Source organism: Centrocercus urophasianus, unplaced genomic scaffold, assembly GCF_019232065.1.
Source record: "Centrocercus urophasianus isolate 14NV4802_14NV808 unplaced genomic scaffold, USGS_Curo_1.0 seq_14, whole genome shotgun sequence".
NCBI lineage: Eukaryota > Metazoa > Chordata > Aves > Galliformes > Phasianidae > Centrocercus > Centrocercus urophasianus.
The window spans coordinates 18,398,622-18,415,192 of NW_024884586.1; the positions used below are offsets into that span (position 1 = coordinate 18,398,622).

At 39.2% G+C, this 16,571-nt stretch overlaps 1 protein-coding gene across 9 annotated transcripts in view; it reads left to right on the forward strand.

Moving 5' to 3' along the window:
• Window positions 1–16,571, forward strand: part of PLA2G4B (phospholipase A2 group IVB) — a 47,211-nt gene that overhangs the window by 4,429 nt on the left and 26,211 nt on the right. For 6 of the 9 annotated variants that reach the window (XM_042814958.1, XM_042814953.1, XM_042814960.1 and 3 more), the window contains 2 exons: window positions 14,526–14,679; window positions 14,840–14,958. Coding sequence is in view for 6 of the 9 variants with exons in the window: in XM_042814953.1 (XP_042670887.1) it covers window positions 14,938–14,958 (21 nt within the window). In the remaining 3 variants the exon portion in view is untranslated. Of the gene's footprint in view, window positions 1–1,636; window positions 1,729–14,525; window positions 14,680–14,839; window positions 14,959–16,571 lie in introns of all 9 variants that reach the window. The other 3 variants (XM_042814959.1, XM_042814961.1, XM_042814954.1) reach the window with 2 other exon arrangements.

Sequence of the window (16,571 nt, forward strand, 5' to 3'; positions counted from 1 at the left end):
CCTTATTTAAATAGCATTTTGTGTTTTTACAAAGCAGATTTAGCAGTTAGCCATAAGAGCTGGAACTCACTTTAGGCTTTTAAGAGGGGGATCAGGAAGTGGCTCTCCAGAGTAGAAGGCATTTTCAGTTGCAGAAACAATTGTTCTCCTGGATCTCAGGCCCATGCACTGTGCAGCTGCAGCATCTCTTTTGCACTGTGATGTTTCATGTCAGATGGGTCTTTGCTAACTTGCAGCAGAGTGTAAGTGACATGACCATAGCAAATGTCTCCCCTGACAAATTGCGTTGTCAGGAATGTTGGAAAGAAATAAATCTGTGACACCGTCCTTATGTTCTGAAGGAACAAATGATGATTAAGGTCTATGTCATCACTGACTCACTGAGAGGGACTAACCACATGACTTTACACTTCATTTTGTTTCTTGACTAAGCTTTGTGAATGTATTGACTGTAAATATATTGGTTGTAAATTTGCCTAAAGCTTTGCACCACTACAGCAGTAATAATTGTTATTACGATTGTCTCACAGAGATGATTCAGCTGGCTGTGTATTTGCCTGAATGTTTTAGTAACTTAGTTTTAGTTTTATGTTCCTTAGTTTTAAGGAAGTATACAGTCCCCACTGTCACAGGTTTAGAGGTTCCATTCATACAGTCAATGCAATACAATTGGCCTCCTCAAAAACAGGAGCAGACAAATATAAAGTACAGATGGTAGGTGGGAACCCTCATTCTGTTATGTCAAGCCCTAAAGAAAATATAGCATCTTATAAACTGTAGATGAAGTCTACATGCAGAATGCTTCGCTTGTTTACTTTAGCATACAAGGATTAGAAGGAAAATATTTCAGTAATTTGGATGTAAAATTGTGTTTGAGGCTTTGGTAGTGATAAAGAAAGACTGGTGATTTGTCTCCAGTTGTTTGTTGAGGGGCCTTTCTGCTGTGCTTCCTTCTGCGGCCTTTCTTGGACGTGTATCCTAGCTCAGGACTACCACCTACATATCTCAGGCTTTTCAAACCTGCTTGCATCTGGAATTTTTTCCTTGCATTTCCTTTCAAGGTTTTATTCTAGGTCTGTCACTTCTGAAGTATCTTGGGAGTGAACGTTGTTGAAAGCACAGACAGTTGAGCTGCAAATAAGGATCAGAAGAGTGTTAGCAGAGTTTCCCAGCTTGTTTTTCGGTATGATTGTGGCTGTGCTACGCTTTTTCCAGGTACTCTGAAGGGCAGTCACTGCAACTGAAGTCTTTTGTTTCAAGGGAACATCATACCACTGTGACATACAACTGTGGTATTTCATTTGGCCAGATGGAACAATCTCCTTTAGATTGAGAATATAGCCAATCATAATACACTTCTTTTAAACATGAAAAATTCCACTGTAAATATACACTTGGGAATCTAGAGAGGAAAAATTCATCATCAATGTGCAAAACTGTATAATCAATTATAATAATTCTCCTTCCCAGATGCAAAGAATATGTCTTTTTTCACCACATACAGTCATATCTACATGCTGGCTAAGTGTGTGTTTTACTTTCCATGTGGATGATTCTCTTGACAGCAGGGGGACGTTCTGTAGCCTTTACTACAAAACCTTCCTCCTTTAAACTGTGGGTATCATCACCTCTGCAGGTCTTCTTCTGGTCTCTGCCTGGTCTTGTCCATGGACAGCACAGCCATTAGCAGTGGAAGTGTCACTGAAGCATGTGGCCAGGTTGTCATAGGTAAGAGAGCTAAGGAAGGGAGATAGAGGTCCATATACAAAGAAGAGCTCAGTTGCTCAGAACGTGTTATACTTTCCTACCAGGGAGATATACTGTCCTCCTGGTGTAGGGGTCATATTGGTGTCACTGTGGAGAAGTAAAACACATAAGTCACAAGATGGCAGCATAATCTCACTAGTCAGGGTCACAGAATTTGAGGGCTCAGGTCATTAATTCCCCTGCTCAGCCTCCTTTTTTGAAGAATCTGGAAGTCCAGTGCCTAGCTGTTTCTTCTCAGGGTCTAAATTATCATCTGTGTAGGTGGAAATCTTGTTATGTAACTTTTTAAACCAACAGATTGAATTTAAATTCAGCTGCACTTTGATAGTGTTGAAGTAAACTGTCCACCTGGCATTCAGTACTGAACAGAAAGTTCAGTAACATCAACATGTTGTCTATCTAATGAATACAAAAAACAGCATTTATGGAAAATAACTTTGGCTGCAAGTAACTTACAGCATAACTTGGCTGGCTCTGCAACCAAAAGTTACGTTTCTTAGGCTTTTTCTTTCTTCCTGCTCTTGAGGGCAGTGCATTCTGAACCCTGCCCCAAATACATACCTTTTAGTGAACGTTATATATTTTTGGCACCAATGAGTGAAGAGTTGATCTTATGTATTCCTCTGTTTATTGTATATATACTATGGTATATATATATATGTATATATGTATATATATATATGGTATTGAATTTTCATCTGTCTTACTGTCTGCCTTTGTCTCTCTCTTTCAAAGAAGATATCTGCCCATTCTTACTGTTCTTCGTGAGTTGTACCTTTTGAATGTGCAGTACTTGATCTGGAAAATATGATCTGTACTAGGGAGGGATGATTCATCACATCAATCACTATATTATATAATGCAGAATGATAACTTCCACTGAGAACATTTCTAGCAGCAGTGTTCCTGCTTGTGAATTTAAATGTTCTCCTGAGGTCTCTCTGTAAAATTAAATGAGGTACTTGTAATTACTTGGAACACAAACAAACCATGGGAGCAAGGCAGGAATCTGTCCCTTTTCAAATTAATTTCATTTTTTTTATGGTGCTGCAAAATTAAACCATAGGGTGGGCACACCTTCCAGGTGCATTTTTATGGAAGACAGAATTATAGTTCTATCATTAGTTTGTATCTATCAAATGAATGTGAAATTTTGGCATTTGTGCAAACTGTGGTAATAGACATTTACCTTCTGAACTTACTGGTGCATTTTCTGACAATATTTTTGCAAACTTTTGAATACATGCTGAAATCCAGAATGGCTTTGTTTTGTGTATTTGTTCAGCTGAAGGTTGTTCTATCTGAGTTTACTCTTAACCAGTCAATATACGATTGCATCTGAGCATCCCTAAATCTAAATTTAATTAAGAAAGAAAAGTAAGGAAAGTCTACACTGCCCTTTCCATTAACGTGTAGTTTCTGGGCTAAGCAGTTGGCCACATGGTGTCACTGTGTCCTAAGGCAGCAAAACCCCTCGGAATAAAGCCTTTAGTAATTTCAAAGTATCTCAACTATGTCATGTTATCTAGAGGAGATGCTTCATAAAATCGACACAATCTCAGAAGCTTTTCTACAGACATACTTCAGGAAAATATTTTATACCAAGTGTCTGTTTCCTGGCTCCTTCTGTTTTCCTGGAAGGTATCAGAAATGTTTTTGCCCAGAGGCTTTTGTTCTCTGTAAGTCTGCATTTTGGAGCACGCCTATATGGAAGACTTTTGCGTAAATTGATGCAAGTGTGAGATTTAAAAATTCATTGGTGCTGGACTCATCCTGCATTTTAGTCATAGATCTCTTCTCCTTCTGTCTATGTATATGTGAATGCAGAACATCCTTTGGCTCTTCTGCCCAGGGGAAACTTGGCCTTATGGTACTCAGAGCAATAGAAACTGTAGATCCTGAGGCCCACAGAATGCTAGTTAGTGCACACTAGTCCTGACAAATGCTTTGCACAGCACACCTACTCAAGAGATCCGTGCCAAAAGCTGATACATTGCATGCTTAGGAAGTTTCATAACGTACGGCTATAGCAACAACTGAGTGAAATGCTTACTGTACAGATACAGTATGAACTTTAGCTGAGAAGATGATGTGATACATGGCTCAAGGTGTATTGAAAGACCACAAAATCTTGTGTAGCACAACTATTGGTGTGTACTGCTTCTTCTGTAAAATGGTGAGGAAGCCTAGAACAGCAGGCCTTACACTAACAGCCTCACAGTTTGTGTAGCCAAGGTTAAGACTCCATGGAGAGGAGAGAAAACCGACTCTGGCAGTGGCTCACCACTTATGTAGAATGTGGGGGGCTTTTATATTGCTGGAACATTAGGTAGACACTGCTTTTCCAAAGTCAGTTGTTGTGTCTTCCATGAAACTTACTCTCTGCGTAGCTGCTGAGAATTGTGTATGTATCTCTGTGATAGTTTCAGTACCAACTTTGTACGAGGGTCCTGGAGTTCAGCTGTAGCCTGTTTTGAGGCTGGTTTATCTGTCATTATCTTATCTTAAATTTAAATACACAGTCAAACCTACTTAAAGTCATTAGGTCTGTGAAGTGTGGTCCTATGAGTAATTCTGGTGCCTCAGTATGAGTTGTAATGCATTGGTATGAATTGAGGAAATGGCTATAGAGAAGATTCATACATTTTTAATGTAATAAAAGACATGTCTAACAAAAATTCTATTTAATTGAAAGCTTACATTTGTCTTAGTGGAATCCTGTGAAGGGAAATAGTATATGCTATTTGTGTATTATTGGAAATAACTGTGTTAACCGAGATTTGAATGGGACGTGAGACTAAATGCTAAAAAAAATCTGGGTGGTCAGATCTCACAGGCTAGAGCTGAGCAGAGAGAAGTTGTATTTCCTCTTCTTACTTGCACTGTAACAACAGCTTAGTAGTATGCAGTGTTCTGGCTTGTAATTCCTCTCCTTCCCCCCCTCCACTGCTTTTCTGATTATGTGAACAATAGAAATTGAACAACTAGAAATAATTCCTCCGTGGCCTCTGTGCTGGTGGTAGTCCTTAGGATAGGAGCTTCTGCTTGATACGGTTCATCCTGTGGAAGAAAAGCCTGAAGCACGGAGTAGCATGGAATGGTAATGCAGAGAAGCAGGAGGTGTACAGGCCATCTTGGGAGTAAATCTGGCACACTGTCAAAACAATTTGTCCTTGTTCTATGAATCTTGGAAACTGCTGACCTCATTATTGAGACACAAAAGGACTCTTGATAGTGTGTGAGGGAGTCCTATCTTAACTACTGTAATTATCCTAATGGCGCTGCTGCCATACTGGTACATCAACTGTAAACAGGAAAAGCTGAAACCCGGTGACACAGATGAAATGCAAGTGAAGGGCTAGTGTTTGTGTAGTAGAGATATGAATAAAGAAATAGACACTGGCTCAGGAACTCCTTTCACAATGTTTGCTGAGGGAAGAAAGGTGTGAGGAAGGGGAAGGGAATGTGTATCCTACCTTCATGGCATTATGAACCCAACTCTCTGGAAGCAAGGCTTTTTCTGAGATAGCTTTTGTGTCTTGTCATGTGCCATGTATTTCTTGGGCAGCTCTGTTACTCCATTTGTTGAAGAGTTACATTCTGTATGAGGGCATTCAGATTCTGATGTTGTTAGACTAAGAGGTAGACTCCTTGAAATAATGGGAACAGCTTGTCTCTTTGTGTGAGCCTTTTTTATAAACGTAGGCTTTCACTGCCTGTGGATATCAGTCAATATTACACTGCTAATACATGCTGAGATGTAAAGGAAGGCTTCATGCATGGAAGAAAGATGGATTTTTCAGAGCTGTGGCCAGATATCATTATTTAATGTGACCTATACCATGTATACGTTTCTCTCTGTACCTCCTGACTTCCTACTGTCTGATAGAGCTATACATAAAAGCCAGTCATCCACGCTTGGTTTAAAATTAGAGATCATGTGGGAGGGAAATGTGGTGCGGAGGCTGAGGTGAGCGGGGGGTCATGATATGAAAGGAAGGTGTAGGAGGGAAAATACATAGTTTAGCTATAAGACAGATTTGAAGGATCAGAAATAGAATTTATTGTCACTTTTGATACTGCGGTACTGAGAAATGTCAAAAGACAAATGAGCCCCGTTTTGTTAAAAGCAACAAAACTCCCAGATGAGCTGTTGCTCAAAAAAAGCCCCCTACAATCTGAACAGATTACATGAACACCAACGCAAACACCAACACACATGAGAAAGTAGAAGAGAAAGGACAAGAGTTAAACGGCAATTAAGCCTACAAATAAAACGCTTGGGTTGGGTTTTTGGTGGTGAACACAGAAGGGAGGCTGAAGTAATGATTTGAATATATTTGTTTGTTGTGCTCTGCTTCATCAAACACTTCAGCACCTGAACTGGCAAGCGACTTGTAACTGAGAGTCAGCCTGTTCATACCAGTTATAGTGTTCCAGAGAAGAACATGTGCAAATATCTAAGAAGGTCAAAGCTTTTGACTTTTCAAATTAATGAGGTAACGACTAAATGGACAGTAGAGAAGCTGGTACTGTATAACCTGAGAAACTACTGATGAACTTCTGGTAGCAGCAGATCAGGAAGATGTCTCTGAATCTTTTCAGCACTTCTTGTTCCAGTTGCAGATGACTTTGAGCTTTCTGTATTTTGCTATAGGTTGTTTTTTGACTCACGGAGTTCCTCTGCTCTCCTGAATAGTTTGGAGTGGTGAGGGACTGTTGTAAGTGATGGGAATTGTACTCATGCTCGGCATCACGCAGGTGGCAGTAAAAATGCAGAGATGCTCTGTCATCAGTATGGTTTATGTTAAATACTGTCTTGACACAGACTGGCCACATAATGGTGATGATTACATATGTGAGGAGGAAGGAAGTGAATCCTAGAATGATCACAGCCAGAACTAAAATTAAGAAATCAAATGCATGTTCCTGTCTCTAGAAACTGAACTGGGATGTCATGGGTTCCTCGACACAGTTCTTCATCCAAAATGTTAGGTATAAAAGTAGTAGTTAATACACAGCTATAAAATTCTGCACATATTTAGAAAAGCATCAAATAGCTTTACAGCTTTGTTTCTTGGTTTTGCAATGGATACTGTAATGTGTTCTGTTTAGGTTATTAATATAGACTTTTAATATAGGAGCATATTGAACGAAAATTAAACTGCCTTGGTCACTACTTCTTACAGACTTTGCCTGGTGCCTGAGTGAAACTACTAATTAAGTTTGTGACTCCCAGGTTATTCCCCACAGACTTGAAGGTTGTTTGGCTGAGGACAAGTGAACAACATTTAGCTGCATCTGTAATAATGTAATGCAAGCGTTAATTTAATTTGATTCAGAGCCACATAAGTCTGGACAATGTTCTATTTGGTGCTCTGCAGACCATCTGTAAAGTGATGTCTCCTGTGATACAGAAGCTTAGTAGGAATACACTGAGTTTCTCAGAACCAGTATGCACTGTCTGCATTCATAAACTGAAGGTGCCTGAAAAGAGTGTTTTCAAATGTTAACTTTGGATTCTTCATATTCTGTAATGGTAATTTCTCTTTCCATTTCTAGTTCATGTTTCTTCCACGTTGCTCCAGTTTCCCAGATACCAGGTGAAGAGATCATTGCTACTTTCATTTAACTGTACGGATTGCTTGTTAACTTGCCTAGGATGTGTGGAAAATTTATGACAGAGTCAAAGAGTATTTAAATGGAGAAAAAGGAAGCATTACCATTTAAATTCTCACTTCCTATCTCTTTTTCCTGTAAGCAGAGCACAAAGCTGTTGCACAATCCATTCAGTGCTCCACATATCTGTCCAAGCTGTTTGTTTATCAAGTCTGAGGAGGAGGAAGAAATAGTATTTGCTAACAACAGCCAGGTGCTTCCCATTCACAGTTTTAGCACGCGTGAGGAAGTGATGTTTGATTAATAGACCAGATCGTAAGTTTTCTGATGCAACACTTACTCTTTTGAAAATGTTGATTGGGTTTTGCATTGCTTGGTTGTCTGGTTCTCCAGCTTCACGGGAACCTGCTTGGAAAGTTGTCATGCTTTCGTAAATCTTGTGAACCCACCTGGCCTGTTCCACTGGCTACCCACCATTCTGTGATGCCATGACACTGCTAGCTTCTCCCGATTACCGGGAGCTACCCTCTAGGCTGGTCAGCAATTGAATGAGCTGCCCATTTGAAGTCCTTCAGCTATTGGCCAATTCCTTTGCTTCCAGCTAGTTAGATCCCATAGCATCAAAAATTGTAGCCTACCCAAGTGGCTGCTTGGCCACCCATATGGTAGTGAAACAGCTATGTAGGCAAAATTCTGGCATGAGGAATGAAGCATCAGCCCAGGAATATTTCAGAATCTTTTATTGATTTTATTTATTCTTAATTTTTATATGTGTTAGTGAAATCTACTTGGGGAGGGTGAAGAGAGGTGTGCCAAGAAGATTTCCTTTGAGATGAGTGTGCCAGTTCCTGATACTGGTGCAGGTAAATCACGGGACATTTTGGAGTTTTGCGGTTCACAGCTTGCTTGCCAGTACCTGTCTGACAAACGCATTCAGTATGTCTCTAAGTACACTGTGGGGAACACCAGCAATTAGTGGGTTTGAATCATATAAGGCGAGGGTCTTTGCCACTTTGCAACATATCTGTTGCATGAAGAGAGGTTGCAGAGTACAAATTGCTTGTGTTGCAGAATAGGCAGCATTACTGGTTAGTGCTCCATTGCTTTGGTAGGTTGTGGGTGAGGCTTGATTCCTGGAGATACGTTTAGGAGAGCTCAACATCTGAAATCTAGTCTTCATCAGATCTCTACCCCTGGAAGCTAGAGTCTCTGAGTGAGTCTGTGTCTTCCAATGTGGGCTCTCCCTGGCTAAGCCAAGGAGACCTAATTTTAGACCTTTTAGTCCTCTAAAATTAGGTCTCAATTTTATACTTTTGGCCCGTAGTTCTGGATCCTCTGGGAAAGGAGGCAGTGTAGAAAGCTTATTTTAATTTTCTGTTCTGAACAGACTCAGTAGTTCATGGTCTACACAAAGTTTTTCAGGCTTGTTGGCCATCTCATGTCTCTCTCCTGCTACATAAACCATGTTGGAGGCCTAAGGTTAAAAGCACCCTAGTTCCCTATTATGCTGAATGCTATATATTTCTGTTGACTTTGGTAGGAGATGAGGACCATTCTGGATTCTCAGATTTCAAGAAGCAATGTATAAAAATCTTGGGGGCTTTAGATGTCCCATAGTATGACATGAATGAAGAAGTTAAAAAATTGCTGGGCCTAAGAAAAATCAGTTTTCTACTAGAATAAGAGCATTTGAAATTACAATCAAGTGTTTTGTTTTATGTGCTGCTAAAAAAAAAAAAAAAATAGAGCAATTGATTTGCATGCATAGAGACATTCAGAGATAGTATCAGGTTCCATGGATGACTCTGTACACATTAGATTAGCTTTGCTGATATGAGCAGAGAAGCTCAGTGTATTTAAAGTGCCAGGCTCTATGCTTATAGTGATCTGCCTTCTATGCTGGGCTGAGGGGAGCTGGTGAAAGAAGGCAGCTTTCATACTGAGGGAATAAAGCTCAGGGTGCTCTCAAGCTGAATCCCCGGTTGCACTATTAGGAAAACTTTCTGGCACCCTTTAGTCATAAGAATGGCATAAGTGGACTGGAAAAACAGCCACAGATCTAACTTTTCTCTTTGAAATATTTTCTCTAGGCATAAGTATCGATACAGAAGGAGCTTCTGTATTAAAATGCCTGTGATTGTAGAGCCCATAAAGTAGTCTTCATTACCAGAAGCAAGTCATGGTGATTTTTATTGCTGTGAGTAAACTTGCAAGGTTCATAAACTCTAACAGCTCTAATAGTTTCAGTCAAACTCTGGTTATTCTGTTTTAAATTGTTCCCAAAGTTTGGCTGATATATAGAAATTTTGGTGAAAAAAGAAATTAAGATACAGTGATGAGCATAAGAAAGGGAAAAGTTCGCTTGGTGATTTTGACAACATTGTAGTAACTTCAGAAGAGCATCCGAAAGATAGTGAGAAGCCCCATGATTTTCTGATATGGAGGATAATGAGTTGTAATAATCTGCTTGCAGGGCTGTGAGCTGAATTATCTGGCATCTTTTCCACCCCTCATATTCATTTTTTCTGTGAATCTTCATGCTTTAGGCAGATCTCATGGACTGTGCTAGTTGTCCATGATCTCCAGGTAACTTTTTATGTGCCAGCTAATCTGAGTTATTGTCTACATGTCACTAGAGAGAGAGGCCAGATTGTTCCTCAGAAAAAAAAAAGTAATTCTATTGCTTCAGCTCCTGAAGTGAGCTTAGCATTTGGCCCAAGGAGTGCTACTGTCCTTATACTGTCCTTAATCTTGTTAATTCTGAAGTACTGTTTGGAGGGTAGTTACTGCCAGGAGTGAACTGAACCCTTCATGTTTTGCACATTATCTGAAATCAGTTCTTGTAGAACCTTGTATGGTTCTTCCCTGTATGCTTCTTCTGGCTCTTTTGAGCCAATATCTAAGGGCTGTACTTGAGTAAAGGTAGATCCTTGAAAAAAAAATTGCTTACAGGGCTTAATAGGGATTTGACACAGCAGAAGGGTTAGAGAGGATATAGCGCTGTGTGTGTCATAATATGACAGTAAACTTTGTTTTTTAATTACTCTTGGTCTGTATAATAACATTGAGTAGCAAACATTGCCTTAGTAGATCTTGCCCCAAAGAATTTGTAGTCACTTAAACCGAAAAACAGTAGGATACAACAAATGGTAATTTCATGATTCTGAAAAGATGATTATTCAAAAAATACAAGGGGTTAGTGGCAGCTAAGAAAGATACTCTTCCTTTGATAATTTGAAATGAAATGCCTTAAACATAAGTCAATTCTTCCTGTCAGCCAAGTGGTGAAGTGTAATGCTTACCTAACTCTTCAAAGGTCTTTACTGAAGCAATTTTGTACTGACATCAGTGTCAGACTATTTGAATAAGATCTGAAGATAAAGGTCTCAGAAACTGGCTTGAGTGGAATTACACTGAGGTATCTTACTCAATTATTTCAATTAGATGCACTGCAATCACTTGGTTTAGAACAAAAGAACAATTTCTGAACTTAAACACAGTGGATTTCAGTGTGTGGTTTTACATTGACGCATCTTGGAAAGACAGCACTCCAGACCTCAGATAGCCCCAGATAAATAATAAGCAATTTCCTCCCATCTTGAACCTACAGAGATCACCATCTCACCATATTTACACCCACACCTGCAAAATATCTAAGGAAATTATTAGCTTTCTTACCCTGGTCAGGATAAAGACATAGATAAAGAGCCAGAGATATTGATTTTACTGTATGATATCTTAAAGATTGCAGTGGTTCATGAGATAGGTAAGAGAATATGACACCTTTTACTTTTCTGAAAAGGGTTTGGATCTTGATAGCCAAAAAGACTATTAACTTAGTAATGCTGCTATCACCTGACTGCTGCTCAGGGAGAGATAACGTAGTGTTTTGTTTTAATTAACATTAGGTGTGATGTAAATGGATGTTTGCAGTATATTCAGAGGTGTGAAATAATTTCAAATTAGGTGTGGATTTTGCTCAACCAGAATTGTGTGTGAAGGGAGCAGTGAAACTTAGAAGGCTTTTATTTCAAAATGAAATACTTCGGTCTTGAAAGGTCTGACAGTCTGACATTTCTGAAGCTTTTTTATATGCTCTAATTTCACATGGCATTGTTTAATTGAAAAATGGAGATATAGTTTAATGCAATTTTTTTTGTGCAAATTATTTATTATAATTTTGTAGATGAGATAGAGAAAATACTTTGACAAAAATTTATTTGAATTTGAACATAGACTATTACTTACTCAAATTACTGTAATTTTCCTAACCCAGCCTCTGAGCTGAGCAAGGCAGGAACTGATTTATGAGGCACGGAGAAAGTGGCTGCCATCTCACATTGCTACTGTCGTGTGCAACAAGAAGTCTCCGCAAAGCTACCTCATCTTCCACCTCCATCTTGTCAGCAATGTGGCAGCGTCTAGCTCTAAGAAGATCCACACTTCTCTCTACTTAGCAGATTTCATGAGATGAATGAAAAAATGATTTCAAGCAAAATCATGATGTATTTTTATAAGAGGGGTTCTCGGTTATTGCCATACTTGCTTGATAAGCTGTGAAGATGGAGCATCAAAGGACCGAGTGTTTCACTGGGGGTACTTTTTGTCCATCAGTTCTAGAAACATTCTCATGTGAAATTTTGCTATGCTGGTGCCATTGCTGGGATAAATCATAGAAACTGCTCCATGGGCCTTCAGTACCGTTTATAAGCTCTGCCTCACCTTTTAAGTTTACGCCAACAGGATGATCCAAATCACAGCCATTTTCAATTCCTGTCATTTTGCAGCTTGGTTTCTGACAGCTTAGCTGTGCCTGTGAGTAGCTTCGTACAAAGGTTGTTAGTGAGCAGCACACTGGGTAACTTACGTGGAGCCAAACATCATATTAATTACCATTTGTTTCTTGCATACTGGGAAGAGCTTAGGTTTGCGTTCCTTCCATTGGGATTCTATTTCTTAGGATCTCTCGTTTGAGATTGCCAGCAGTTTCTGTATGAAGCATTTCAACTCAAGTGTGATTTGGTATGGCTGTTTCTGTTTTTAATTCTCTTGGCTTATTTCCAAGTACTTTCTTAGCATTAATTCAGAAAAGCATTGAGATTCAGCTGTAAAAGTAGGATGATATCAACGTAATTAACGTGTAAAGTCTTTCTAGAATCTCTCTTCTCTTTGTGTCCAGAGCAGCATTTTATAAAATATAACCACAGATAAAACATATTCTCTACATCTATCAACTCCAATGATATAATCCTGCCATGACTGTTCCCACCTATAGCAAAAAGGGAGGGAGAGGGCTTTCTACCTCCCCCCCTGAAGATACTGCCTATTATTCAGTTAATTCACTTCATGCATTCTGCTGTATGCCCTCTCTATTTTGGATTTAAGCTTTTAGATTTATTTTTCCTTCTTTATGCACTTGAATTTCTTTGTCTTACTTTCCCCATCCTGTACATTTTTTGTATATCTGTACTAAGGCCTGACATCATGTATCCCATCTCCCCTATCACCAGGAGGGAATGGATGTGGTGCTTGTCAGTGTGCTTGTTGACAAGCAACACAAAGGTTTTATGTATTTTGGCCATTTTGATTTACTGGAAACATTAATTTCTTGGAGGGGCTATTGGAAAAATTAATTCCATAGCTCTCCAAAATAACTTCTACACCTTGACTGGAAGACATTTAAGAGCTTTTTTTCTTCTTTCTTGTTCCATAAAGGCCTGGGTCTCCCTGCTGCAGCTGTTCTATTTTGAATGTGTTGCTCCGTTTCCAGGCAGACATACCCCTCTTTGAATGGAGTTCACTTTTCTCTGGCTGTTTTTCCATTTGCCTTCTCTTTAGGAGGTGAATTTGTCAGCCTACTATTTTGGTCTCTCAATTCAGCTACAGCAGTAGAAACTATGATCAAAGCTGCAACAGCACTATGGAGGAGGAAAACCAAAACTCCATTCTGGATAACAGATTTTTAACAGAATTGCAAGTTCGCAATTCTTTCTATCTTTCTAGGGCTTTTGTAGATGCCTTTTGATTTCCTCTATTTTACAGCAGATCTTTATTTCAGATATCTTTCTTTTTAGTATTTTAGAGATGGCAGCCTAAGTCTTTAGGCTCTGTCCTGCTACTTGGCTAATCCTGCATCCATCCTGTAGCATAGTGGCTGCATTGTCAGTCACAGAGTCTCCTTGAAATGTAAATCTGAGTTCTTTATTATGACTTGTGTAAACCCAGGATCACTTGAATAAAATGTTTTGGTTTTTTTTTTGTTTGTTTGTTTTTGTGGGAAGTGTCCTATAAAGTGGCCTAAACATGATTGACAGCATGTCAGAAAAAAAAAATACAGCCAAAAATTTCAGGTAAGCCTATTTTTCCTAAACAGTTCTTCAGGTTACACTTCTTTTTTGTTTTTGGTTTTGCCAAACTACCTACAATTTTTGAAAATTAGCTTTTGACTCTCTCACCTTCCATCAATATTAGATGTCTGCTGAAGCTTGATCCTATTTCTTCCTGTGATTGATATTACTGTGCTCATGTGAGCACATATTTTTGCAAGTTTATGATGGCTCCCAGGCCCTTTCCAAGCTCGCCTCTGCACAACAGCCACCATGAAATTGTACATGTGGATTAAAGCACAGGCAGAACTGATTGCCTGGAGCAGTGTTCTGACAGGCAGCCCACAGTTGCCTACCATCAGCCCACAGATGGCACAGAAGAGATGGAGGAAACTGTATCCATGGCCTCTCCAAAGGATGCCTTGAGATCCGCCACTGGCAGGGGGAAACTGGGAGATATAAACTTGACACTCTCTTCTTAGAGGAAGTGTGTAAAGGGAAAAAGCCCAGAAGATGTATACAGCTTTCCCTACCAATGTTTATCCCAATTTCACCAACATCTCTATGCTGGGTTATCATGCAGCAAGTAATGAAATAAGGAGGCTTGATTTACAGGTGTGTAGTACAGTTCCCAGTAATATATTAAAACAAGTCTCAGATGTAGAAAGGATTGAAAAGGACCTTACCTTCACAAATGGCCTTTTCACGCTACCAATTTCAATAGATAAGATCTGGCTGTCTCCTCCCTTCATTTTCAAAGATTCAAAAAATTATTTTTTTATATATATATATATATTTTTTTTTTTTTTCTAGATTGTTCGATTATTCTGTGGAAGAACTTAAGATACAGATACAGACAATTCATCTACTGACTAGAAGGAAGAGATGGAAAGTGAAGGGAGACTTTCTGAACATGGCAGAATTCACCCATAAGCCAGGAAGGATTGTCTTGAGATAATAACAAAAGGTAAGAGGCGTAAAGTGACAGGCAGAGATGTGATAACTGCAGCTTTCCTCTCACCTCTGACATTGTAGATGTCTCCCTCAGACGTAGGCAGGATCTCTTCCCATACAGAGGAGGCAGAGGGTGGAGCTCAGCGCCTGTATAAATTATATGTGTCCTTCAGGTTATTTCAGCAGCAACAACAAGCCGTGAGTGTGTTTGTCAGCTGACAGATCTGTTATCCAAATTGGGTTTTCTGTTGCTGTCGCCATCTTGTGTGCTATGGGAAGCCCACCAGCCAAGGTAAGAGAATTACAGCTCCTGTCTTTGCTTTGGCCTGACGCCTTGCTTCTGGGAATAGCTGGCTCTTGCTCTCGTAAGTAAACTCGCTCTTCTGTGTGTCTGTTGAGATGCTGCTGGTTTGATATAGCAGGGTCCTCTTGAAGTTTGCAAGTTTGCAGTTTTCCCTTTTCCCTTGCCCTAACTGATGTGTGAGCTACATTCAATGAAAATGCAGTAAAACGTGGCCCTTTTGTCGTAAGGTGTACATGTGGGAATGAACACCAGGGTGGAGCAGGGCTGGCCTTGAGTTTACTTCATGCAAAACGAAAGTGCCTTAGTCCTACTGCATGCTTTTCTCAGGATCGCACATGTTTGTTGCTTGCCCAAGCTAAAAAAAAACAACAGCTTTTTCTAGCAACAGAGCACGATTTGTGTTTAGCTGCAGGGGGGAGTTCTAATGAGCCATTTGGCTGATTTAGCTGTCTTTCATGTAATGTTTACAGTGTCTGTGATTCGAGGGGAGATATTTCTTGTTTCGACTTGAGTTTTCCAATGTGAGTTCCATTCAGAGATTTCAGCTGATAGCTTTCAGTATAAATCAACAGGATTATTGGCTCTGGGCCATGTTCTCATGTGAATCTTTAAAAAGTAATTGATGCCATGTCTGAATTATGTACAAATTAAACATTCTTTATGTCTCAAAGTCTCTGTCAAAATTTACAGTAACAAAAAGAAATATGGCCATTTCCAGGGTTTAAATATAGTGGGAAACTATATTATGTGTTATGTGTTATGGCTTATCAAGAATCCTTCATCTTTAACATCTAAGAATATTTACTGTTCCTTGCCACAGACATAATTGCAGGTGAAGTTAAAAGATTCAGCTGCTGGTAGCTTAAATTGATAGACTTTATGAAGGGTTAAAAATAGTCGGATGCTGGGTGCTCAGGACAAAGAATATGAATTATATATGTAAAGTACTATTTTGATAAAATTTGTACTTAATCTGTTTACCTACCTGTTAGATCCAGAGGTATGTATCCATCTTATAACTAAGTATCATCCATCCATTTAAAGTATCTCTTGTATCTATTAAGGTAACGCTGAATTTGATAGATGGGGGATAGCACAGATTAAATTTTATCTGAAAAATCTCTATTACAGAGGAAGTTCTTGCATTTGAACCTAATGCTACAGCTGCTATTGTCTGATATTCTCCCACTTTATGGGCAATATGGACAAAATATAGAGTTCAGGCATAGCTTCAGGTCAGAAGGTTTTTGCTCCCACAGAAGAATATTCTTTCAGTACTGCAGGAGCTGTGACATTCTGTCAGGAAAACGCGTTTTTTCAGTATGTTTAATTGAATGAATAGAGACAGAAATCAGGTTTTGTGTTCTTTTTATTTTCTTCATTTTCTTTTAGATTATAAAAGCAAGTTGTCTGGAAAGCATGGATACTTCATACTATCTAGAAAGGCCTACTGAAAATCTCCAAGTTAATTTTTTACTATTTAAAAATACAGAATTTGCACAGAAGTAGAGGACAGTATTAATTTGCAGCTTTCTGAGAAAACTCTTGGTTTTCATAAGGGTGTATTTTCTGCTCAGACAAGAGTTATCACTCTAGTTTTT